Source organism: Apostichopus japonicus, chromosome 16, assembly GCF_037975245.1.
Source record: "Apostichopus japonicus isolate 1M-3 chromosome 16, ASM3797524v1, whole genome shotgun sequence".
NCBI lineage: Eukaryota > Metazoa > Echinodermata > Holothuroidea > Aspidochirotida > Stichopodidae > Apostichopus > Apostichopus japonicus.
The window spans coordinates 6,772,767-6,797,933 of NC_092576.1; the positions used below are offsets into that span (position 1 = coordinate 6,772,767).

Consider the following 25,167-nt stretch of genomic DNA (forward strand, 5'->3'; position numbering starts at 1 on the left):
GGTAAAATTGTGAATTTATTCAATTCTACGTGTTTGAAATTATTTTAATTGAAATAAATAATTTGATGGCTGATGGTAGTACACATGAAGACTTAAATATGGCAATTTTATATTACTATACGTTAAACCTCAATACCTTGCGCTAGTTGAGTGATATTTTACATAAACCATTCAGTATCCCATGCAGTAATCGTTTTGATGGTGCTAATTTTGTTCCTTATTTTTTACCATCATGTAATTTACTGCTTTATTTAAAATTTAATAAAAGTCGAATATTAACACAGCTAATGCCACTATCTTTGATGTTGTCAGATGCATCTATAATACTTTCGGTTACAGGTGACGGATTGAAACATATTTATGAAGTGATAATCCACTCAAACCATATCGGTATATTAAAGCATGATATAAAATTCATGAAAGGTATTACAAGATAATCGAATTGCAGTTTCAATTTCCTATTTTAAATAAAGTACTCACTGATTTTACTATGGGGTAAGAATGTAATTATACTTGTCAGAGGCACTTATTATATAATGAGAGTCTCACAATGAAATTCATTGTACTATAAGAAATATCACAATGTATGAAGTAACTTATTTGACGCTGGACAACATTTGATAAAACTATACAACTAGTCTACAGTTGCAGCTTATCCAACTAACTTCCACAGTGCTCCTGAGGGCTCGTCTGAGAACAAATTTATAACACATGGAAAGCCCCTACTGAATCATTCCAAAAACTACGAATCTTTTAAAAACACAAAACACTTGCTAATTATAGCTATGCTTCTGTTGTTAGCATTGCATGTCTGTATCGGGATTGGAGTATTGGGTATATGCGAAAACCGAAAAACTTACTACTGTATAACCAGAACTATTGTAAATGTTGTTGCCGTGAATGTACGTTCTTTGTACCGTCGGATTATCCGATGCTTTTCGACGGTATTTAGAACATGAAACAGATATGCTGTTTTATTCCTGTTCTGAGTATAGAATTAGAGTTAAACCAAAAACGTCGGGATTACCCGACACTTTGTCTTGTTAAATTGTGAAACTGATCGATATAATTTTTGCTAGTATGAGGTGTGATAAACCACACAATCCGTCGTAAGTATCTGGGATTTCTCTGAAATAAAAGTGTAAATTTGCGTCGGGAACCTTCGCAAAACCTCGCGAACTACTTGTTATGTTAACCTCGACGAGCAGGTCAGAGTGTGGCGAACATTCCTATTAACGTCATAAACTTTTGCCCACACGTTTACTAAAATCAGTTTTATATAAGATTATGCCATTACGGAAGTAAGGGTCATTTAGGCATTATACATTCATTTATGTGTGTCTTTCATTTGATAACTCCAAGAACAGATGCAACCCCTGATTGTCCAGTCTTTTCACCAAATTGACCTTTAATGAAATATGATAAGAGATTGGAATGGCTCACTTTTTTTGACACATTGTCACAAGACAAACGTTCCACCTCATGCAGTGCAACACGCTAGTTGCTTGTATTATCACTTGTATTATCTATGACATATTGCCTATTTCGTCTCAAATATGGCAACGATACACAGCGAAAACATCTGCGATGACACAATGACTTTGAATGGCCATTATTATATGATGATAATCACCAGGTATGTCAAAGATGGTTAAGGCTTTTAAATAACAACTTCATGTCAGGTAGGAACTAACAGTCATCAACTTTAAGTAACAGTTGGAATATTTTCCCTTGGAAGGCCAGCTCATATGGAAAACCATGGTAAAAACCACTTATCATTGATCCGGTGGGGAATCAGACTCTGTCTGACATATACTACTGGTCATAGAAGTATTGACGGTTCAAGGATTTGAACCAGAGGCGGAGCGTTCATACAGTCAGGGGGGCGCACGCCCCCTCCCCCCCTGACGGACTCAAATGGACTGCTGGCGCCCTTTTCAGCTTTTTACCACTTTTCACTTATTCGCGATTATTGCCTTTTTTTATTGTGCTCTCATCTACCTATTGACATTTGTCACATTATCTGCAAATTAGCAAGGCCCGGAAAGGGTCATTTCCGGCGATCTAGGGAGTATCTTTACTCAAAAAATTTCTGTACGCTCCGCACCAACCTGTGGTGGCGCTCCGCTTGGATATTGTCGAAAGCGCCCCTACAGACCATTCTCGCCCCCTCTGACCAATACCCCTAGCTCCGCCACTGATTTGAACCACTCATCCACCACAACTGGGAGGATATAAATGATATCTTCGAATATTTCAGTCATGGTATATTTCAGCCGATTCCCCAGAGATTACAGTAACTACTGTAAATCTTAAAGTTTTGTACCACAGTAAATACTGGATTGTCCTGACAAGTCTGATAAATCGGTAGCATGTGCTATTAGATTTACAGTAAGAACTGCGGATATTTGTAATTTCAACAAATCCCGAACAACTGGATTTGTTGGAATTACACTTATCCTCAGTTCTTACTGTAATCATAATAGCACATGCTACCGATTTACAGCACGATCCAGTTTTACGGTGGTACAAAACTTTAAGATTTACAGTAGTAACTGTGTTCTCTATATGTATCGGGTGTATATTTGTATTTCCCTGCACGCTGACCAGAGTAAAATATAGACTAGTGTGTGATAGAGGCCACCTCTGATCACATTTGATATCACATGTATTACAGGGTATAACTGTACCGAATCGAGCAACATCCTTCAAGCAAACATGTCTGAAAATTGCATAATTAGACATTTCAACAAACACAGAAAATAGTGTATTGTCTATGCTTTGAGCGTTACATAATATCTAAGCTTCCATAATATCATTATTGGAACAATAACAAATACTCTCAGCTGTATTTTAAGTAGATAGATGATTTTAGCCAGATGCAGTCAATTGGGTGGATTTAATGAGAGTGTCTCATAAAAAAATGAAGCTATGGAGTTCATCCTTTTTCTTCCTGAATGTGTCTTAAGCAAATGTCCAAGAAAGCTAAAATATGCATAGTGAGCTTACTATGAATGTAGTATTGTGCAGTATATTATCGTGCCGATAAATTTCTAATTAGTGCAAGTTGCCATACAAACAAACTTGTGTGACCGGACTAGACCTAGGACAAAGAGTATAGAGAGAATAATGTATAGTAATGTCACCTTTCATCTTCACAAAATTGAATATAGGCTATACAGGCTATATTATTAATTATGTAATTTCAATTCTTTTGCTAAAACTTCTTGCTGACCAGTACACAGTGCACAAACAGGTTTGGGGGAGGTTTCATGGGGCCAAAGGTTGCCCAAAATTACAAATCAAATAAGAAACGAATCAAAATATGAAAAAAGGAGAAATGACTTTCTAGTACTAGCAGCTACAGTGAAACCGTGCATTGAATTTTTCCATTGCATTCAAACTTCAGTTTGACACTTGGAATATATTCAAGGTTTGCTCAGCTTTTTAGAATACTTGTCTTCGTATAATAATGATCACACTCCAACTGCAAGGCGAGCAACAGATATAATTTAATTAGTTGGCATATGTGGGATGAGGCAGTGGGGAGGCCTTCTGCTCTGAAACACTAGCCAACCCCCTCCCCCCTCCTAAGCCAAGAAGAAATACAGATAATATAACATTTCAGAAGTTTTATCCAAAATCGTTTTGCGTGTTGACCTATTTCCAAGCACCTACATCATCAACTTATACACAGCAATAATGGCATATTGGTTTTTGCATTACCATGAGGTACCTTTTAATAATTAATATTAAATTAAGATACATGATAACATGATCAAGTCGACTTGCAGTGAATATCAGTCTTTACCATTCACTGAGCATTTGTCTAAGGTGGCTATATGACTCCATTTGAACATGAACCCCTCCTTAGCAGTCCGGTAGCCAGGCTTCATCCAGGGGACATGCTCCTCCACTTTCAGACTAGTGTTCTCCCACCTCACTCCCATAATTTTTCCCACCATCATGCGAACAAAAGCTTTACAAGTCATAGCACATAAGTATTGTGCTCCTCATTTAATTATTGGTGCCCTCGATAATATGTCGGTGCTCCTCCAACTCAGAGTACCATAGGACCCACATGAGGCCAATATGAATATCACACGGTATAATCAAATCAATTGGCCGTTTGAAGCCCATATTGTACTTACATGGGAATTAGTGTGATCTCCCCTTGGTTTATACACAGTGATTTTCCCACTTCATAACTCATGTCAAACCCCACATGGCCCAAAATATGGTAATCCATGGTTAGCTCACACCCAAGTTAACCCCACGTTTCTCTACGTAGAACTCGCATGGGCCCACAAGGTTGTGATGACTGGGACATAAATGGTATATTCAAAACAAAACCAAAAGATAATAAGAAGTAAAGTCCTTTCCGATGTGACCCGTAAAGTAGCTGGAGGTGGTGGCCGGGAAGTGAACACCAGTCGGTATCCCTCCTGGATCCATCGCTCCATTGTGACGCTGTTCCATTTCGCCGGCAAACGCCAGGAGACTCCCCCACCTAGGAGGCCGGCGGAAGGAGGTCCGGGCTCGGCGAGTAGTCTTTTACGACAATCCCAATAGTGGTAGGGCGTTTCACCGCCGCAGAGTAAACCGCTCGAAGCGCCACTGGTTACTCTTCTAACTGTAGGGAATAAGGGAGGGCTGGGGGGGGGGTTACATCGTGGCTCGTCCCCCGGAGCCCGAATTCTAAGCCAGCAGTACCTGGCGGGGGGACTCCGGGAGAAGGCGGGAGGAGTTACGTTATTCTGTAAGAACGAACGCTACCCGTGTCCGAAAACGAGTCCGAGGGATGATACTCAATTTCCGGTTCACGGATCGGAGATGGAGCAGCTGGAGCTGTAGTAAGGCCCCGATGGCGCTAGGTCTAACCAAGCGGCGAACTAGACACTACCTGCAAACAAGCAGAGTCCACCTGAGGGCCCTGACAGAGGGCATCGATCGACTCCTTCAAGGCCGTTAGGAGAGACACCACCGATGGGTCCTCCGGCCGTACCGAAGAGTGGTGATGGGAGTTGTTTCTTCGTCTCCGACGGAACTCCCGTTCGCTAGACGAGGACTCAGAAGAGGAGGATGTGCGTCTCCGTTTTCTTCTTTCCTCTGTCTCTTAGTTGGGGACCGGCCGCTACTATCGGGAAGGTTCTGGAAAGGATCCAGGCCTCTGGTATCAAGCGGTTGAGGTTGAGAGGTTGATAGTGGATCCCATCAGGCTTCCTTACAAGCCGTTCCGGTATAGGGGGGGGGGGTCCGCCCCGAGCCTTTTGTGAAGAAGGAAGAGCATGGGCCGACACAATGGAACTCCGTTAATCAAGCCCGCTTGTGCTACCATCGAAACGGGGGAACTCCGCGACAGGTCGGCCAGCGTGGCCGTCGTTGTCGGAGTCTATCTAATAAACGCTCCCGTCGCTAGCATCAGCAAGGATGCTACCAATAGAGGCGGCGAGGAGGAGGTGGAGAACGATCGGATTCAGACATTTCAGAGGGCAAGATTACCTTAAGATCAACATGCGTATGGACACCACGTGCTTCGATCTGAAAGAACAAAAGCCTAAGCGTTATTTGGCAACGGTAGTGAAAAACTACTTAAATAACGGGAGGAAAAGCCTCCGCTGAGGCGGAGGAGCAGGGGTACCAGGCCACCTGGTCGTGGCCCCGAAGAACTCCCTAAGGTACCAGAGTGGATGAGGCAGCCCAGAACAAAGTAGAGTAAGTCAACAACCGCACCTCTAGCAATTTCTGTTCTGGGATTATTGGCCAAAAAGCATGGTAAAAACCTCCGACGGACAAAATTCAAGCCCCCTTTCTCTCAGACTGAAGACAGATGCTAAGAGACTCCAATTGGGCCCAGCTGGTGTCAACAGTAACTTCTTAACCGAAACGGAACCCATAGGGTCCAAGGATGAGGAAGAGACGGGCCAAAAAGTTAGAGTCACCACCTATAACTGTGCCAGCGGGTTGAACAGACGTAGGCCCGAATGCTAAATGAAACAAACTCATCGATACTTTGTCCATACGAAAAAAATAAGGAAGAAGAAAATCCGAAGGCTTTCGTATCAAATAAGGACTACGTGACCAAAACCACTTGAGCAGAGCTCTAGAGCACGCAAACTAGGGTCACGTGACCCGCAGCCTTAGCGCCGGGACACAGTACTACGGTGTTAAACAGCCTAAGGCCTATGCACAACCAGGTACAAATAAAAATTTGACCTACATACATGGTATATTCAAAACAAAGCCAAAAGAAAACAAGAAGTTAAGTCCTTTCCGGTGTGACCCTGTGTGACCGGATGTGGTGGCCGTGAATTTAATTCTAGTCCGTATCCCTCCTGGATCCATCGGTCCCTTGTGACCATGTTCCATTTCTCCGGCAAACGCCAGGAGACTCCCCCACCTAGGAGGCCGGCGGAAGGAGGTCCGGGCTCGGCGGGTAGTCATTTACGAAAGGGATGACCCCTCCCCTGCCCTCCGCCGGTAATAGAAGGTGTCGGGTTCTTCGCATTGCGCCCCTACGGCGGATTGGTAAGGCCGAGCGTGAGCCTCGTTCGTTCGTTAGATGGTTTTGCGGCTCTCCTGCGAGGTGGCAAGGGAGGAGGAGGTTGGTTGGTTTTACAGGAGTTATATCTCTCCTCAATACGTCCTGCTTAACGTCCGATTGGAACGAGTCTCCGAAAAGGTCCGATACGGAAATGGGCGCCCATAAGAGCGCCGGAGACAATGTCCGACAATCCCAAAGCGGGAGGGCGTTTCACCGACGCAGAGTAAACCGCTCGAAGCGCCACTGGTTACCCTTCTAAGTGTAGGGAATGAGAGAGGCCGGGGGTGGGGGGTTACATCGTGGCTCGTCCCCCGGAGCCCGAATTCTAAGCCAGTAGTACCTAACGGGATGAACTACGACGGGAATATCTGTCACACAAAAAAAATGTACGTTACATTTAGTTTACGAACCAAACGTCCCTAACACTCTTACGAGAGGACGTCCCAATACGTCTGGGCCAGGAAAGATAAGGCGGCCATCGTCCGAGGGACAAATAAAAAACACTTCAAACTGTCCCCTCACGGGGGGACTCCGGGAGAAGGCGGGAGGAGTTTCGTTATTCTGTAAGAACGAACGCTACCCGTGTCCGAAAACGAGTCCGAGGGATGATACTCAATTTCCGGTTCACGGATCGGAGAAGGAGCAGCTGGAGCTGTAGTAAGGACCCGATAGCGCTAGGTCGAATCAAGCGGCCAACTAGACACTACCTGCAAACAAGCAGAGTCTACCTGAGGGCCCTGACAGAGGGCATCGATCAACTCCTTCAAGGCCGTTAGGAGAGACACCACCGATGGGTCCTCCGGCCGTACCGAAGAGTGGTGATGGGAGTTGTTTCTCCGTCTCCGACGGAACTCCCGTTCACTAGACGAGGACTCAGAAGAGGAGGATGTGCGTCTCCGTTTTCTTGTTTCCTCTGTCTCCTAGTTGGGGACCGGCCGCTACTTTCGGCAAGGTTCTGGAAAGGATCCAGGCACTGGAATCAAGCGGTTGAGGTTGAGAGGTTGATAGTGGATCCTCATCATGCTTCCTGCCAAGCCGGTCCGCCCCGAGCCATTTGTGAAGAAGGAAGAGCATGGGCCGACACAATGGAACTCCGTTAATCAAGCCCGCTTGTGCTACCATCGAAACGGGGGAACTCCGCGACAGGTCGGCCAGCGTGGCCGTCGTTGTTGGAGTCTATCTAATAAACGCTCCCGTCGCTAGCATCAGCAAGGATGCTACCGGTAGAGGCGGTGAGGAGGAGGTGGAGAACGATCGGATTCAGACATTTCAGAGGGCAAGATTACCTTAAGATCAACATGCGTATGGACACCACGTGCTTCGATCTGAAAGAACAAAAGCCTAAGCGTTATTTGGCAACGGTAGTGAAAAACTACTTAAATAACGGGAGGAAAAGCCTCCGCTGAGGCGGAGGAGCAGGGGTACCAGGCCACCTGGTCGTGGCCCCGGAGAACTCCCTAAGGTACCAGAGTGGATGAAGCAGCCCAGAACAAAGTAGAGTAAGTCAACAACCACACCTCTAGAATCTTCTGTTCGCAGATTATTGGCCAAAAAGCATGGTAAAAACCTCCGACGGACAAAATTCAAGCCCCACTTTCTCTCAGACTGAAGACAGATGCTAAGGGACTCCAATTGGGCCCAGCTGGGGTCAACAGTAACTTCTTAACCAAAACGGAACCCTTAGGGTCCAAGGATGAGGAAGAGACGGGCCAAAAAGTTAGAGTCACCATCAATAACTGTGCCAGCGGGTTGAACAGACGCAGGCCCGAATGCTAAATGAAACAAAACTCATCGATACTTTGTCCATACGAAAAAATAAGGAAGAAGAAAATCCGAAGGCTTTCGTATCAAATAAGGACTACGTGATCAAAACCACTTGAGCAGAGCTCTAGAGCACGCAAACTAGGGTCACGTGACCCGCAGCCTTAGCGCCGGGACACAGTACTATACGGTGCTAAACAGCCTAAGGCCTATGCACAACCAAGTACATATGAAACTCGAGCCTACATACATCGTATATTCAACACAAAACGAAAAGAAAATAAGAAGTGAAGTTCTTTCCGGTGTGACCCTGCGTGACCCGGATGTGGTGGCCGTGAAGTTAATTCTAGTCCGTATCCCTCCTGGATCCATCGGTCCTTTGTGACGCTGTTCCATTTCGCCGTCAAACGCCAGGAGACTCCCCCACCTAGGAGGCCGGCGGAAGGAGGTCCGGGCTCGGCGAGTAGTCATTTACGATAGGAGAGACCCCTCCCCTGCCCTCCGCCGGTAATAGAAGGTGTCGGGTTCTTCGCATTGCGCCCCTACGGCAGCTTGAAAAGGCCGAACTTGAGCCTCGTTCGTTCGTAGATGGTTCTGAGGCTCTCCTGCGAGGTGGCAAGGGAGGAGGAGGTTGGTTGGTTTTACAGGAGTTATATCTCTCCTCAATACGTCCTGCTTAACGTCCGATTGGAATGAGTCTCCGAAAAGGTCCGATACGGAAAGGGGCGCCCATAAGAGCGCCGGAGACAATGTCCGACAATCCCAATAGCGGTAGGGCGTTTCACCGACGCAGAGTAAACCGCTCGAAGCGCCACTGGTTACTCTTCTAACTGAGGGAATAAGAGAGGCCGGGGGGGGGGGGGGGTTTACATCGTGGCTCGTCCCCCGGAGCCCGAATTCTAAGCCAGTAGTACTTGGCGGGCTGAACTGCGACGGGAAGATCTGTCACACAAAAATATGTACGTTACATTTAGTTAACGAACCAAATGTCCCTAACACTCTTACGATGGGACGTCCCCAGACGTCTGGGCCAGGAGAGATAAGGCGGCCATCGTCTGAGGGACAAATAAAAAAACACTTCAAACTGTGCCCTCACGGGGGGACTCCGGGAGAAGGCGGGAGGAGTTTCGTTATTCTATAAGAACGAACGCTACCCGTGTCCGAAAACGAGTCCGAGGGATGATGCTCAATTTCCGGTTCACGGATCGGAGAAGGAGCAGCTGGAGCTGTAGTAAGGCCCCGATGGGGCTAGGTCGAACCAAGCGGCGAACTAGACACTATCTGCAAACAAGCAGAGTCCACCTGAGGGCCCTGACAGAGGGCATCGATCGACTCCTTCAAGGCCGTTAGGAGAGACACCACCGATGGTTCCTCCGGCCGTACCGAAGAGTGGTGATGGGAGTTGTTTCTCCGCCTCCGACGAAACTCCCGTTCACTAGACGAGGATTCAGAAGAGGAGGATGTGCGTCTCCGTTTTCTTGTTTCCTCTGTCTCCTAGTTGGGGACCGGCCGCTAATTTCGGCAAGGTTCTGGAAAGGATCCAGGCCTCTGGTATCAAGCGGTTGAGATTAAGAGGTTGATAGTGGATCCCATCAGGCTTCCTTACAAGCCGGTCCGGTAAAGGTGATTGCCCTGAGCCCTTTGTGAAGAAGGAAGAGCATGGGCCGACACAATGGAACTCCGTTAATCAAGCCTGCTTGTGCTACCATCGAAACTGGGGAACTCCGCGACAGGTCGGCCAGCGTGGCCGGCGTTGACGGAGTCTATCTAATAGACGCTCCCGTCGCTAGCATCAGCAAGGATGCTACCGGTAGAGGCGGTGAGGAGGAGGTGGAGAACGAACGGATTCAGACATTTCAGCGGGCAAGATTACCTTAAGATCAACATGCGTATGGACACCACGTGCTTCGATCTGAAAGAACAAAGGCATGAACGATATAAGGCAACGGTAGTGAAAAACTACTTAAATAACGGGAGGAAAAGCCTCCTCTGAGGCGGAGGAGCAGGGGGACCAGACCACCTGGCCGTGCCCCCGGAGAACTCCCTAAGGTACCAGAGTGGATGTAGCAGCCCAGAAACAAGTAGAGTAAGTCAACAACCACACCTCTGGGAGCTTTCCGTTGTGGGTTATGGGCCAAAAAGCACGGTAGAAACTTCCGACGGACAAAATTCAGGCCCCACTTTCTCTCAGACTGAAGACAGAGGCTAAGTGACTCCACTGGGGTCCAGCTAGAGGGTCAACAGTAGCTTATAAACCAATAGGGAACCCGGAGGGTCCAAGGACGAGGAAGAGACTAGCCAAAAGTTAGAGTCACCACCTATAACTGTGTCATCGGGTTGAACAGACGCAGGCCCGAAGGCTTTAATGAAACAAAACTCATCGATACCTTCTCCATAAGAAAAAATAAGGAAATAGGGAACCCGAAGGCTTTCGTATCAAAAAGGACTACGTGACCAAAACCACTTTAGCAGAGCACTAGAGCACGCAAACTAGATTCACGTGACCCGCAGCCTTAGCGCCGGGACACAGTTCTATACGGTGCTAAACAGCCTAAGGCCTATGCACAACCAAGTACATATGAAACTCGAGCCTACATACATCGTATATTCAACACAAAAACGAAAAGAAAATAAGAAGTGAAGTCCTTTCCGGTGTGACCCAGCGTGACCCGGATGTGGTGGCCGTGAAGTTAATTCTAGTCCGTATCCCTCCTGGATCCATCGGTCCCTTGTGACGCTGTTCCATTTCGCCGGCAAACGCCAGGAGACTCCCCCACCTAGGAGGCTGGTGGAAGGAGGTCCGGGCTCGGCGAGTAGTCATTTATGAAAGGAAAGACCCCTCCCCTGCCCTCCGCCGGTAATAGAAGGTGTCGGGTTCTTCGCATTGCGCCCCTACGGCAGCTTGAAAAGGCCGAACTTGAGCCTCGTTCGTTCGTAGATGGTTCTGAGGCTCTCCTGCGAGGTGGCAAGGGAGGAGGAGGTTGGTTGGTTTTACAGGAGTTATATCTCTCCTCAATACGTCCTGCTTAACGTCCGATTGGAACGAGTCTCCGAATAGGTCCGATACGGAAATGGGCGCCCATAAGAGCGCCGGAGACAATGTCCGACAATCCCAAAGCGGGAGGGCGTTTCACCGACGCAGAAAAAAACACTCAAAGCGCCACTGGTTACTCGTATACGTGTAGTGATTAAGGGAGGGCGGGGGTAACATCATGACTCGTCCCCAGAAGCCCGAATTCTGAGCCAGCAGTACCTGGCGGGCTGAACTACGATGGGAAGATCTGTCACACAAGAGATGTACGTTACATTTAGTTAACGGACCAAACGTCACAAACCCTCTTACGAGAGTACGTCCCCAGACGGCTCGACGTCTGGGCCAGGAAAGATAAGGCGGCCATCGTCCGAGGAACAAAACAATACCCTTCAAGCTGTCCCCACACGGGGGGACTCCTGGAGAAGGCGGGAGGAGCTACGTTATTCTGTAAGAACGAACGCTACCCGTGTCCAAAGACGAGTACGAGGGATGGATCTCAATTTCCGTTTCACGGATCGGAGATGGAGCAGCTGGAGCTGTAGTAAGGCCCCGATGGGGCTAGGTCGAATCACGCGGCTAGCTAGACACTTCCTGTAAACAAGCAGAGTTCACCTGAGGGCCATGACAAAGGACATCGATCGACTCCTTCTAGGCCATTAGGAGAGACACCAACGATGGTTCCTCCGGCCGTACCGAAGAATGGTGATGGGAATTGTCCCCGACGGAACTCCCGTTCGCTAGACGAGGACTCAGAAGAGGAGGACGTGCGTCTCCGTTTTCTTGTTTTTTTTCTGTCTCCTAGCTGGGGACCGGCCGCTACTTTCGCCAAAGTCCTGGAAAGGATCCGGGCCTCTGTTATCAAGCGGTTGAGGTTGAGATGTTGATAGTGTATCCCCATCAGGCTTCCTGCCAAGCCGGTCCGGTATAGTGGGGGCACCGAGCCCTTTGTGAAGAAGGAAGAGCCTGGGCCAACACAACGGGACTCCGTTAATCAAGCCTGCTTGTGCTACCATCGACACGGGGAAACTCCGCGACAGGTCGGCTAGTGTGACCGGCGCTGTCGGAGTCTATCTACTAGACGCTTCCGTTGCTAGCATCAGCAAGGATTCTACCGGTAGAGGCGGTGAGGAGGGGGTGAAGAACGATCGGATTCAGACATTCCAGCGGGCAAGATCCCTTTAAGACCACCTTGCGCATGGAAACCACGTGCTTCAATCTGAAAGAACAAAAGTATAAGCGTTATTAGGCAACGGTAGTGCTAAACTACTTTAATAACGGGAGGAAAAGCCTCCGCTGAGGCGGAGGAGCAGGGGAGCCAGATCACCTGGTCGTGCCCCGGAGAATTCCAGAGTGGATGTAGCAGCCCAGAACAAAGTAGAGTAAGTCAGCAATCACACTTCTAGGAGCTTTCGTTCGGGGGTGATAGGCCACAAACCACCGTAAAAACTTCCGACGGACAAAATTCAAGCCCCCTTTCTCTCAGACTGAGTACAGAGGCTAAGGGACTCCACTGGGGTTCAGCTAGAGGGTCAACAGTAGCTACTAAACCAGAACGGAACCCGGGGATCCAAGGAAGAGGAAGAGACGGGCCAAAAAGTTAGAGCCACCACCTATAACTGTGCCTGCGGGTAGAACAGACGCAGGCCCGAAGACTGAATGAAACTTAACTCATCGATACCTTCTCTATACGAATTAATAAGGAAGAAGGAAACCCAAAGGCTTTCGTATCAAATAAGGACTACGTGACCAAAATCACTTGGGCAGAGCTCTAGAGCGCGCAAAGAAGGGTGACGTGACCCACAGCCCCAGCGGAGCAAAGACCACGGGGAAAAGATGAGCTCACCTATTTCCGGGCAGGGGCGAACAACAGAACACCTCGCAATCGATGCAAGACCGACGAACTCCCACACAAAACAATATGGAGGTAACTCGCCGAAGCACGCTACGCTTCGGCCGAACACGAGAGGAAGAAAAAGAAAAAGAAAAAAACCTTTCCCCGACGTACACGGGATGAAAAGAGGGGTCCCAAAGGGACTAAAAAGGGAGCAAAATCACCGAATCGGGAAAACCAGGGCTTCAAAGTAAGCTGAGAGAGTGCTAAAATCACGCAAAAACTTGTGATGTTGACTTGCTCCTAACAGTGTAATTAACAGGAAAAGAATGACAAGGTCAAGGCACCGGATCTGTCCAGACGGAGCTAGCTAGACCGGCTGCCCTTGGTAGGCTACGATACAGTTGATTGTAGTTTTTTTGTCACTTGACAAGAGTTGGCGCGGGAAATGCATAAGTGATTCGTCCAGAAGGTAAGGAGTTCCCGATGTTAGTTTGGTATATGCAGTGCATATTAAGTTTACAGTTATGAAAGCGTTGTGTTTTTTGCAAAGTTCAACTTTTTAAATTATATCTAATGTTTGTTCTCTTTTGGTTTTCGCTTTCCTTTACAACCAATGCAACTCTTTAAATGCTAAGATAATCATCCGATAAAATAACCTCATTTACATACTTATATCTCACTAGCTCATTCTATACTGCTGTAAAGGGGCCGCATCTTCGTTTCTCGCTTTTCATCCTCTATTTCATCTATTATGTTCACCAGACACTGCATATTTACTTTTGTTTTGTTACACCCAAGTTGTCAGGATTTTGTCATATGATTTGGAAAGTATTTTAGATTAATTTAGTTTAAGAAAAATAATAGTCATGGCTAAAAACCATTGTTAAATATGATCGTGAACGATATATTAACTAGATATTAATTGAAATTCTTTAACTTCGGTTATTGCATTCTTTATTTTCATTGTTTCTCTTTTGTGATTCCTTTAGTGAACTTTAACATTGCACTTTAACATTGCACATGAACAGTGCACTGTCATATCGGATTCCTCAAATTACTATCTAAGCGGCATATAAAATAATCCGTAAGATATTGTGCTGTCATTGGTCATTGTATACGTCGCCTTCTATATCCGTAGACTACAGGTCACGTGACGTCTGCTCACCAGCTAAGCTGAATCAGATCTCGAGACTTGTGAATCAGTCTTAGCTCCCATTCTGAATCGTTTGTTTCGGTATTAGCCCTGGCTCCGACCATTATGGTCGTCTCTGTATGTTGTATTCGTCTTTACACTTAAGTTTGCATAGTTATAGAAATCTACTTCAGTATCAAGACCTCGTTTGGAACCATATTCGTTTAAGTACGTGTTTTTCTTTCTAACATTGAGGGCTTCATGCCGATGTTTGTCTGTACCGTGGCAGACTGTAGTAATCGATTACAAAATCTACTCAGTGCTCTTTCTTCACTCGTTTAACTATGCGTTATATGCTGTGCATGTGATAGCGAGATTTAAAGCACGTCTTTCCTATCACATAGCCATGTATTTTGGCGCCCCCAGAATCTTAGACTGTATATTAGCGTTACAATAGCAGGTGAGCCTCGAGTTAGATAAACATTTACCGAAAGGCAAGATACTACTGCATCATTGCGAAACAGAAAGCCTGATTATGACACGGAAATCTGTCATTGCACTTTTCAGCTTTAATCGCTGTGTTATGGGTTAGATGACCATATGTTAAAGAAAAATAAACAAGAGGTTATAAATAACATTAAAAATGAAATCCCTTTGAGAATATTAAACAGTGAGCGAAAGTGAATATATACTGTGTATTTCGCTATCGCCCTATAAAATTCAGAAAGTTGGAATAAGTTCAACACAATAACCAATATATTTTCTTTATTCTAACTCAAACGTGTAATTGTTAAAATGGGAAAACAGGATCATATCCTGGTTTTAATTGTTACATTGTTTCTGTTTCTTGTAAAGTGTGGGAAGTCAAATTGTTTTCAGTTGTACAGAACATATATGTGTTGTAGATGGCTTTAGGTAAGGATCTATGAATGTGACTTCTGACTATTCCCTTAAAGACTACATATTTTTGTCGATAGAACGTATACATGAAATACGCTAGCTGCTGACACTAAGGGCTAAAAAACGTAAACTACGAATACATGTAAGTAACTGACATATGTGTACTATTTGAGATAAATGTTTTGTTGAAAACGCAAAGCAAGGTGAAGAGAGTGTCATCATCATGTATGTAGGTCTTGTAAACACACAGTGTTAGGTCCACTGATTCCAGGAATACTGCGAGTAAGAGTTGAGTATAGTAAACAAGGAACATCGTTGACGAAGACCTAACTAACAAGAGATCGGTAATCAGTCGTAACATTGTTTTATATATTTATATGCCCTTCACATGTATAAAGCTATTTTGGGAACTAAACAATGGGAAACTGATTACGATCATCTGAAGTCATTTCCTCGTTCAGTTATTACTATATCAAACTAACACACGACATATGTGCATTAAAATGATCAATTAATACTGATTAAACCGGCATTAAAGATGATACTTCTTATTATTTCATGCAAGTTGTTGTGATAAATGCTACATTTGTGCTCCGACGATAGAAGAAAGCATTATTTTTATTTTATAAATGTGCTTAAGAGGAAAAACAAAACTATTCTATCCTATACCTTAGAGAGCTGTTAGTATATGGCCAGGTTTTCTCAAAGGAACTTCTATTGTAATCAAACTTGGTATTTTACATATAAAGATCGTATCTCAGAAGAAAAGGGGTTCAATCGACTGCATGATATTTGTTGTATACTTGAGCTGCCAAAAACATCAACGATATTACTCTTATTTCCCCGAAATGCCACAATTCTGTGTTGTTGGAGCAGGGAGCTGTTATGTTCCCAACAGCTCCATGGTTGGAGGTTGCAGTTATACCTCAGCCAAAAAAAGCGTCAGCCTTTGTAGCTTTCTGAGTAAAAGAACCGACGTAAAACGCCGTAAACGTTGGATCAATTTTGTGAGATCCACGCAGAAAGATTTTTCAGCACCGGGAGTATCTCATGCCCATGAGTCCACATGCATGACCTTGCATGACCATGCATACCAAACTTACTTTCAACAGTTGTGGCGGACATAGCTAATGTAGAGTCACGGTAGTATTTCACTCATGCTTGAACGAGAAACGTGGATTTGGATATTCACTGCTAAATTTGGTTTATTGACAGGATACTTTTTCTGTGTTTGTACTTTTGGATATTAAAACGAGTAAGTACTATGTTCAGCTGAAGCTAAGTCATGCATATGCTACCCTGGTTGATTGGGGCCAGCGTTTTCTCGTAGTTGTTCAATTATGTTAAGTGTTTTTTGGTAATTTGTTGGCAGTAACATAAACCATTTTCCCGCGACCTATCACGCATGAGACATCTTTATGTCTACTTTGCGGTATCTTGCGATCAAATTGTATTACGAAATCGGCAAGCTGCTTGCATGTTCGACGATTTATTGTACCGAACGTACCTATAGACGCCCCGCTTTTTAAACGATGCCTCCATACGAGTGGAAATTTTGCATATAAAATAGCCCACTTTACTAAATGTTCTGCTTAAGTCTTAAAATTGTCTTATAACTAGTTGTTTACCTTTATGTGTTCCTGTTTTAAGCTAACAGCTTTTCAAACGCTCGAAATTGAAAGTCAAATACAGTACAATTGTTCGCTATCTGTGTATAAACAGTGCCTATATCAGCGTTTGATTTTCGCGGTATACCAAAGATGACGTCACACGGTGACCAGAGGCTCCTTTGGGTCAATCTCTATTTTCAGACATTCCAGAGGTACATGTCACGTGACTACCTAAAATGTCCATTTTCGTGGTGGTTTTTTGATGGGTTATAGTAGGTTATGTTGATTATGGGAATGTTAACTCCCAAAGTAATGAAAAATCCCCCCCCCCCTCCAGAAAAAAAAATGTTTCCATAGTTGAGCTTTAACCTAATGCTCAAATTGTATATCTCAATACTACTGCAACTCATTTCTCCACGTCAATAACTGCAGTAATATTTTCCCCGCTCAGTGGGACGTACATATCCTACTGGCTTATTGATGCCTCTAATGTTTACGTTGATGCCGTATTTGTTTCCCATATGACAATCGTAGAGACCTATGTGTCAAGTACACGTTAGATAGAAGTTGTCAATTCTAGTGGTATATTGCATAAAATTCTGATAATTAGATAATGAGTATGAAACGATTTCAAGAGTCTTGAAGAAACTATATTAAATGTTTATTTCCTGAGGATATGGTAATAAACATCGCCCTTATGTGATTATGAAGAGTTATTTTGTTCTCCTGCGGAAGTCTGTAATACTGTTACACTGATACTGATCTGTAATACCGCGGAAGTCTGTTATACTGTTATACTGGCATGTCGATTAAAAAAAGCACAGTCTTTGTGTCACCTTCGCCTATATTGCATTGAAACTTGTTTCATCAGTTACTATTATATCGATAACAACAATTGTTTTCAGTTCTTACCTCTTTCACTTTCTCAATAAGATCACTGATGGTCGGACGATTAGTCGGCTGGTCATTAAAGCACTCAGTAACCTGTAACTTTCTGGAAAATGAAAGTCATTACATGTAGATAAATAAATATCATTGATATACTCACAATTTCTGAAATACTGACAGTGTAAATGCTTGTTCACAAAACTTCGTATAAACATACCTCAGCTCATGGCATGTTGATGGCCAATGTTTGAATGCATCTTCTGCAGTCGCGGCTGCCAAGAAGGTATGGTCTATTTGCACGAGAGGAGATTCCCCTAAAATGTATTGAATTAAGAAGAATTTGACAGACAATTATTTGTTTGTATATCCCTTACGTCAGAAAGTATGACGCATTACACTTGTCGGTGCAGCAGTTGGCGAGATATATAGCTAGTCAGAGTGTAAAGTAAAAAATTCTTTTGAACTTATTTATGAGATATACGTGTGTGGCAGTTGAGGTGAATTACTTCCGACACATGTAATTGTACTTGTGAAGCGTTGGTGAGGTGCATTCATTTGCTGTGTAGTGTTGTAATTTTTGTTAAACACGACCACAGAAAAAGTGGAGGGACGCCTGTGTAGTAACAAAATGTTGTTTGCATTATACTACAAAGTCAAAAAAGTGAAAATATTAGTAGTACGAAAATTACCGTCTCAAATATGTTGTTTCCACTTTTGGTCCTTTAGTGCCAATCTAAAAACATCTTCGACCAAACTGTATTGCAAGTTTAATTCTCCATCCCAAGGTTAACATTGAAGTTAGTGAGTTTCACTTCTTAATAAGTGCTTAGGCAACATAGAGATGTGATAATGATTGCTGTAGAATAACATTCAGTGTTCCAAGAAAAATAACACTACAAATCATTTGCTCATTTGATTAACTTATCAATATATAAATAAAAACGGCCACGTAGATTCGTATCACGAGCCATTTGATAGTGGATGGTTTGCAATGAGACTGGCTATCGTTTGTAACAGACGTACATATCTTTGTTCTATAGTCAGCCACAGAGCCAAAGCATCCCATCTTAACACTCGAGCATTTACATAATTTCATGACGTTACGGTTTCAACACCCAATAACGTACGGTTCGTATTTGTTAATACACTGAATTGACTAATTGTTTGTCTTTACATATCGAATTCACAAGTAGTGTGTAAAAGTTTAAATAATTAGGTTTGCTTCAAATGTTTCTTCGTTTAACCACTGACTATTTTAATTGTTATATTGATGGGTCACAGTATGTGTTGGGTTATATCATCACGACATTGTTCTTGAAATATGCCTTAACTCAATGCTCGCGTAACTACAAAATGTCACAAAGTATGTGTTCAATACTCCGTTAAAAAGTGTAAGTATAAAAGATGTATCCATTTAACAAACCGAGTACCGCAGCAAAGATTCCCTTGGTAGCCCATGTAAAGCACACGTTTCCTGTAAGTTAAGCAATACAAAATGACCAATTTTATTCGGACTAAAGGCCACGTTTGTGTCTCAGCATTAAAACAATGTCACACTCTCTTGTCATCATTTACTTCAAGAATTCATCAACATGGAGTAAATACCCCAGTTAACTTAGTGGTTAAACAAACTAGAAAAAACCATTGATTACCTTTTGTAATGGAGACGAAAATAAAGTTTAATTAACACACATTCGACTTAAAGGAGGCAATTCTTGTCGGCGCGTCTTTAGCCAGACGAAACGCTTATAATTTGCACACCCCTCCAGAACTAAGGAGTATTTTGGGGATGAAAGTCCAGGGTGTAAAAACTGAGGATAAAAACAGCTTATTAGTTATCCCTATGTGTAAAAGTAAGTTGGCCTGACGTTTCGATCCTAGCAGGATCTTCTTCAAAGGCTAAATGACAAGTACCAGTAACAGAAGGGACAATACACACACATAATACAGACAGGTTAATGAGCATGGTGAGCATAAAGAGATAGATGTAAGGGAGTAGTAGGTAAGGGATGGAGAGAAGAAAGAAAGAAACCAACAGAGGAAGAGGAGAGGTAGGAGATAAACAGTAGAGGGACAAAGAGAGGATTAAGGGAAGAGGGTATGGAATAAACTGGAGAAGGACAAAGGCAGAAAGGTGTGGAGAAAAAGGGTGGAAGAGAGCTATGAGAATAGGTGTGATGGGGGGGGGGGCAAGGGGAGAAGGAGGGGACAAAAGAAAATGTCCTTCCTGAATGTTGAGCCCATGAGGTTGAATGGTGCGAGGGAGTTGCATCCACAGCCTCTCTCTGCTGGTTCGTACTAGGTCAGGACGGCTACCTAAGGATTCAAACCCCTGTAGGGACATGTCGTTAATGGTATCTCTGATTGGCTGAATTCAAACTGGTGGGTTGGGTGAACTGTGTGCGGTTAATATCAAATACCGGTATGTTAATTGTCGGACGACACTTTTCTCATTATCTGCAAATGTCCTTAATTACTCGCCAATTAACGCTTTTGGCAGGGAAAAATATATGTAAGAAACTCGATGGACTTGTCAAAAAAGTAGAAAACGGCGACAAAACGCAAAATGTTGTTTTAAACACAACTGTGTAGTATCGCGGAAGGGCCGAGATACCTGCGTTATTGAGTTACAATACCAACTTTCCATGTGACTTAACTCCACCAGGTGAGTGCCTGTATGCACGATGGTGCATATTATAGCGAATGGATTAACGCACGTTTTCTGCATAGGTTTATTCAATTTATTTGTGTATAATAGTAGGGCTTCTAGACTAAGTGGAATCCTAAAAGTTACAGTCATATGTATATACTTCGGTTAAGCAGTAATGTAATACAGTAACGTGTAGAAATCTGTTAAGATGGGATATCTTACTTGCCAGGTTTATATTTATTGACGGTATTATCTGTTGACAAAAGTCTTAACTAATGTAAATCTGTTTTAGCCATCCAGTTCTGTTATATGTATATATATAGCTTGAATAGCAGCCAACGGGGAAAATATAAGTTTTCAAAACTTTAAAGTTGTCCTTAAAAACTACTACTAATTAAATCTTACCTTCACCTCTACCCTTCATGGTCACTTGAACTTCCTCTTTCTGTACAATTAGCGTGTTTCTTCTGAGAACCTCAAACATAAATTAATACAATCCTGCTAAACACGATCAATTCCTTCATAGTGCGTGCATTCTGTTCTACTCAATGATGTGTGAAGGTCGCATACAGCAATTCCATTTGAGGTGTTATTTCTACATCGGTAAGATAAAACCAGCGCTGGTATTCATCGTCCAGGGTAACTGAGAAAAATGCCTAGTAGTTACCGGTATGATATAATTATTCATTCAGCCTTGGGGTTTTGATAGATTGTAAATCGGCTGACATGGTACCAGACTTGTGTGTTATAAACAGCAAATTTTTACACGTATACATTGAAATCGAGAGATAAACATATAGTACACACCTCCCATGTTGTGTGCTTCCATTATATATGTACACCGATTCGATTACATCAAAGAAAACGATATTCACTATTACTGGTAGTGACATATCACACACTAAGCTAGGGAACTTATCGAAGGCAACGTTTCAAAGTTAGGTATTTGTACCTGTTGTAATATTTTAATGTTCACCTTCAATAGAGGTACACTTTCAATGTTGGGGATATGTGCTTTTAAGAACCACAAACAGTGGCGTAGGAAGGTACTTTTGAGTGGGGGGGCTGAAGACTGATGGCCGGCCTGGGGGAGGGGTCTAAGGAGAGGGGGTGTCCCCCTCCCCTTTGGAATTCTTTTGCATTTCTAGGTGGCCTCAGATGCAATTTGGTGCAATACAGCACACTTCAACACCCAATCCATTTTGTAAATAATTTTGCATTTTCATCTGGCCTTATAGATGCAATTTGGTGCTCCAAATGAGATTTTTTTCTCATTTGGAAATGAAAAAGGGGTTTTCTGACTCGCGGAGTGGGGGGGGGGGGCGGAATGATACTTCCGCCCCCCATATTTTTCACTGGGGGGCTGGCGCCCCCCAGCCCCCCCCCCCCCCCGTTCCTACGCCCTTGACCACAAAACAACCTTACTTATCGTCATAATTGAGTATGATCAACATTAAGTGTTAACATAATACGGTAGCTATCTTTTCTTTCGAAGGCCTACTAAATAAGGACTGAAATCACAACATACCCCCGACTGGCACAGTGAAGCCCTAATGCTAACTGTAACATACGTAGAATTCAGTGACGCAGTTAGCTACACTATAGTAATTTAAGTTTGCATGTACTTAGGTTGTGCAGGAAGTGTATGAGGCGCCATGTGTGACAAAATGATATACCAAATATATTGATTATAACTCCTCATATATATTAGTTATGCCGCAATATAACAACTTAACGGGGATTTCCCGGCAAAGAATTATAACATTGCCTATATATTTACCGTTTTCATCGCATTCTGATGTTCTTCGTTCATCGATTATTCGTGGTGGTTCTGGTAACTTCATGCTGAAAGACACATTCTTGAGAATATAATACAATGCGGTTGTAGCAAACTTCGTTGCTTAATTTGTCACATTCCATAGATAGAATATTAATATTAATATTGGATACCAAACTAAATAAATAAATTTCCTGTCAACAAGCAGTAAAAAAACAGGAAAAAAGCTGAACAGTATTCAATTCTTCCCCTCGTGTTCCTGTGTAAGCTTTTGATGAATCTATAGCAAAATGAAGAAAGGCGGGTTGTTTAGAAAAAATATATTGGAATATAAGGACTTGTTAATACGTTGTTCTTAGGACAATTTTAAGATACATTATTGCCTGTTTGTTTCAGAAAGCTATTTAAATTAACATTTACCATTTTTGCTGAAGTTTGTTCATTCTCGACTACATATTTAACTGTAGTTTAGATTATACTAAGTGAGAAGGAGTGTTGAATGAACGTGCATTTATCTTGACGTCAATATATTGTAATGTCACTTCCCTGTCTTGTGGGGCAGACTTTAAAGCTGGGGTTGGCGAAAGAGAGTCACGACAAAAAGATGACAATTGAGAAGAGGTGCAATCGCCTGTGGCACAGTGGTACCGTTTATTCAGACCTCTGTCTCCTTACTAGTTTCATTCAATGTTTTACACTTATCCATGATTACGCAGAACGTAACTGTCAGCGCAATTCCTCAAAGCGGCGTCTAAACGCAGCGTAGAACACGGCACTAAACGCAGCGCCCAACGCATCGTCCAACGCGGCGCCACACGCAGCGTATAACGCAACGTACGACGCGGCGCCCAACGCCAAACGCAGAACGCAAGGTGTAGTAGTAGTAGTAGTAGTAGTAAGTTGAGTCTCGTCTATCCGACATGCTCAGTGATTAACCTCCGCCACGTATCACGATCTTGCGCAAGGTTTATTGCTTCCTCGAAATTGTTAATATTGATGTCCTTAAATTGTGACTTTATTTTTCCAAGCAAGGTAGTCACGGGCCTTCCAACTGGTTTAGCAGTATTTCTCTGTGCTTCTCTTAAAGCAACCTTTGCTGGAGCGTCCTCCTGGAGTCTTGCTACATGACCGGAAAATCTCAATCTCCTATGTGCGACTATGGATGACCAAGGTGTTTGGTTGGTTTCGTTGTAGAGCTCATCATTTGATAACATATTATTATTGGTCCATCTAATGTTGAGAATATTTCGAAGTCGTCTCCTTTGAAAAGTGTCAATTTTGCAATAAAGATCCTTCGTTTTGCCCCACAGTTCTTAAGGTATAACACGGCGCTAAATGCAACGCCAAACGCAGCGTCCAACGCGGCACCACACGCAGCGTATAACGCAACGTATAACGCGGCGATGGACGGAACGCCAAACGCAGCGTCTAAATATGAAAACAGGTTCAAAGCTACAGAGTTAACTTAACAGTGTTTGTCATGCCATTAACCGATGTAAATATACTAAGAACCAATTGATGGACTAAATGGCAGTAACGTATCTATCTGATAGCTGACTTACACTATTCACTCATGTTCCTAATTACGGACTAACTGAAATATATCCAATCACAGCAGAACACTGATCTTTACTAAAGTACATACGATGTCACGCAGTTCAGAACGCTACTAAATAACGTAAGTGAAAACAATCGGTCAATAACGTTAATTCTTAAAGATCTGGGCGTAATCTCCCTCAGTGCAATAGCGCAGTTTGCTAACAATGTATACGACTCGCAAATGTATTCAATAAAATTCTAAGCGTTTACAATATCTACAAACAGTTCGGCGTCGTAGTATTAGACACATACCAACTTGGATAATAGTAAATGATATGATAACGTACCGTACGTAGACGTCTTGAGAGATTTTTGTCAAATAGTGCCACGCTGCACGTACCATCAGTTCCTTTTATACTAGCCTGAATACTGGCTTAAGTTTACATGCGTGAGAACTTCAGAAAAACACCGAGTTGCGGTCACCAGTCTTCTGGAGACCGAAAGACCAGGTGCACGATTTCATTTCTTTTAAGCTTTAACAGTTAATACAGCGTAAGTCGAACTAATTACTTTCGAAGTTAAAATATAACGCAAGTATGGTTACACACCTACCACCTCAGTTCCTAATGCGTTCTCGCATTTACTCCCTTGAAACTAACTTGGAACTAACTATGAAACTAACTACATGAAACTACCTAATTTTAACAAAGTTTCCTACGCTAGAATAACACGGCTACCACTCTCGTTATCTTAAAACAATAACACATAGACTCTTATCATATTTACATTACAAAAATAATTACAAGTTATATACACAAATGGCTCAGTTCCACGCGTCGTTCCTCTTGAATCTTTCAACCACGACCTTGATTCGTCCATCTCGGAATACTTTAGTGGTCACCATTTGTTACAACTTGTTATCGTCTTCCAGGACAACTTTATCCTCTCGTATAATGGACAGGGCCGATCGGGGGGATTGCCGTTGACTGTTTGGCCAATAGGTTGATGAGAACGGGGGAAGTTTAGTGGAAATTCTTTCTCCTCGCCGGTGTAGTTTGTGGTGTAGGCGGAGGGGACGGCGGTCTTTGCCCTCCCTCCCTCTTGTTCTTCCCATCATTAGGGAATCTAGTGATGGCCATGAATTTTCCCTCTTGAATTTCGGAGGTGCCTTAACGCCGTTGCTTTGCCGTTTTCTTCATCCATGTTCTGGTTCTACTTCGTAGGTTTTGTTGGTAACAGTGCAAGGAACTTAAAGTTTGGCATTCTCGGTGTGTCGGCTGGCAGTGTGACGTGTGATGTCGAACCTCCTGTCAGAAGACTAATCACAATGCTGGCAAATGAACTGTCGTCTAGGTTTCTCGTGCTTCTCCTTGTAATAGTTGTCAAGATCGCCCCTCTTTGAGATCTTCTTACTGCAGCTTGTACAACAGTACTGAACCTCGAACTTATCTTTCTTAATTTTCTGAAAAAATAAAAATAAATATAACTTTGACATTGT

The 25,167-nt window shown here is 43.5% G+C and overlaps 2 protein-coding genes across 5 annotated transcripts in view; one reads left to right on the forward strand and one right to left on the reverse strand.

Moving 5' to 3' along the window:
- The window catches only part of LOC139983826 (uncharacterized), a 48,236-nt gene that overhangs the window by 445 nt on the left and 22,624 nt on the right, over positions 1-25,167 (forward strand). The window lies entirely within an intron of this gene.
- LOC139982626 (uncharacterized) overlaps positions 1-25,167 on the reverse strand; it is a 34,434-nt gene continuing 9,267 nt past the window's right edge. Inside the window, exons 2-6 of one of the 4 annotated variants that reach the window (XM_071995601.1) lie at positions 20,759-25,167; positions 19,127-19,177; positions 17,921-18,017; positions 17,728-17,809; positions 1-12,555 (exon numbers count right to left, since the gene is read on the reverse strand). The exon at positions 20,759-25,167 is cut by the window's right edge and continues 7,818 nt beyond it. In XM_071995601.1, the coding sequence (XP_071851702.1) occupies positions 12,448-12,555; positions 17,728-17,809; positions 17,921-18,017; positions 19,127-19,177; positions 20,759-20,837 (417 nt within the window). In that variant the 5' untranslated portion in view covers positions 20,838-25,167 and the 3' untranslated portion in view covers positions 1-12,447. The other 3 variants (XM_071995605.1, XM_071995603.1, XM_071995602.1) reach the window with 3 other exon arrangements.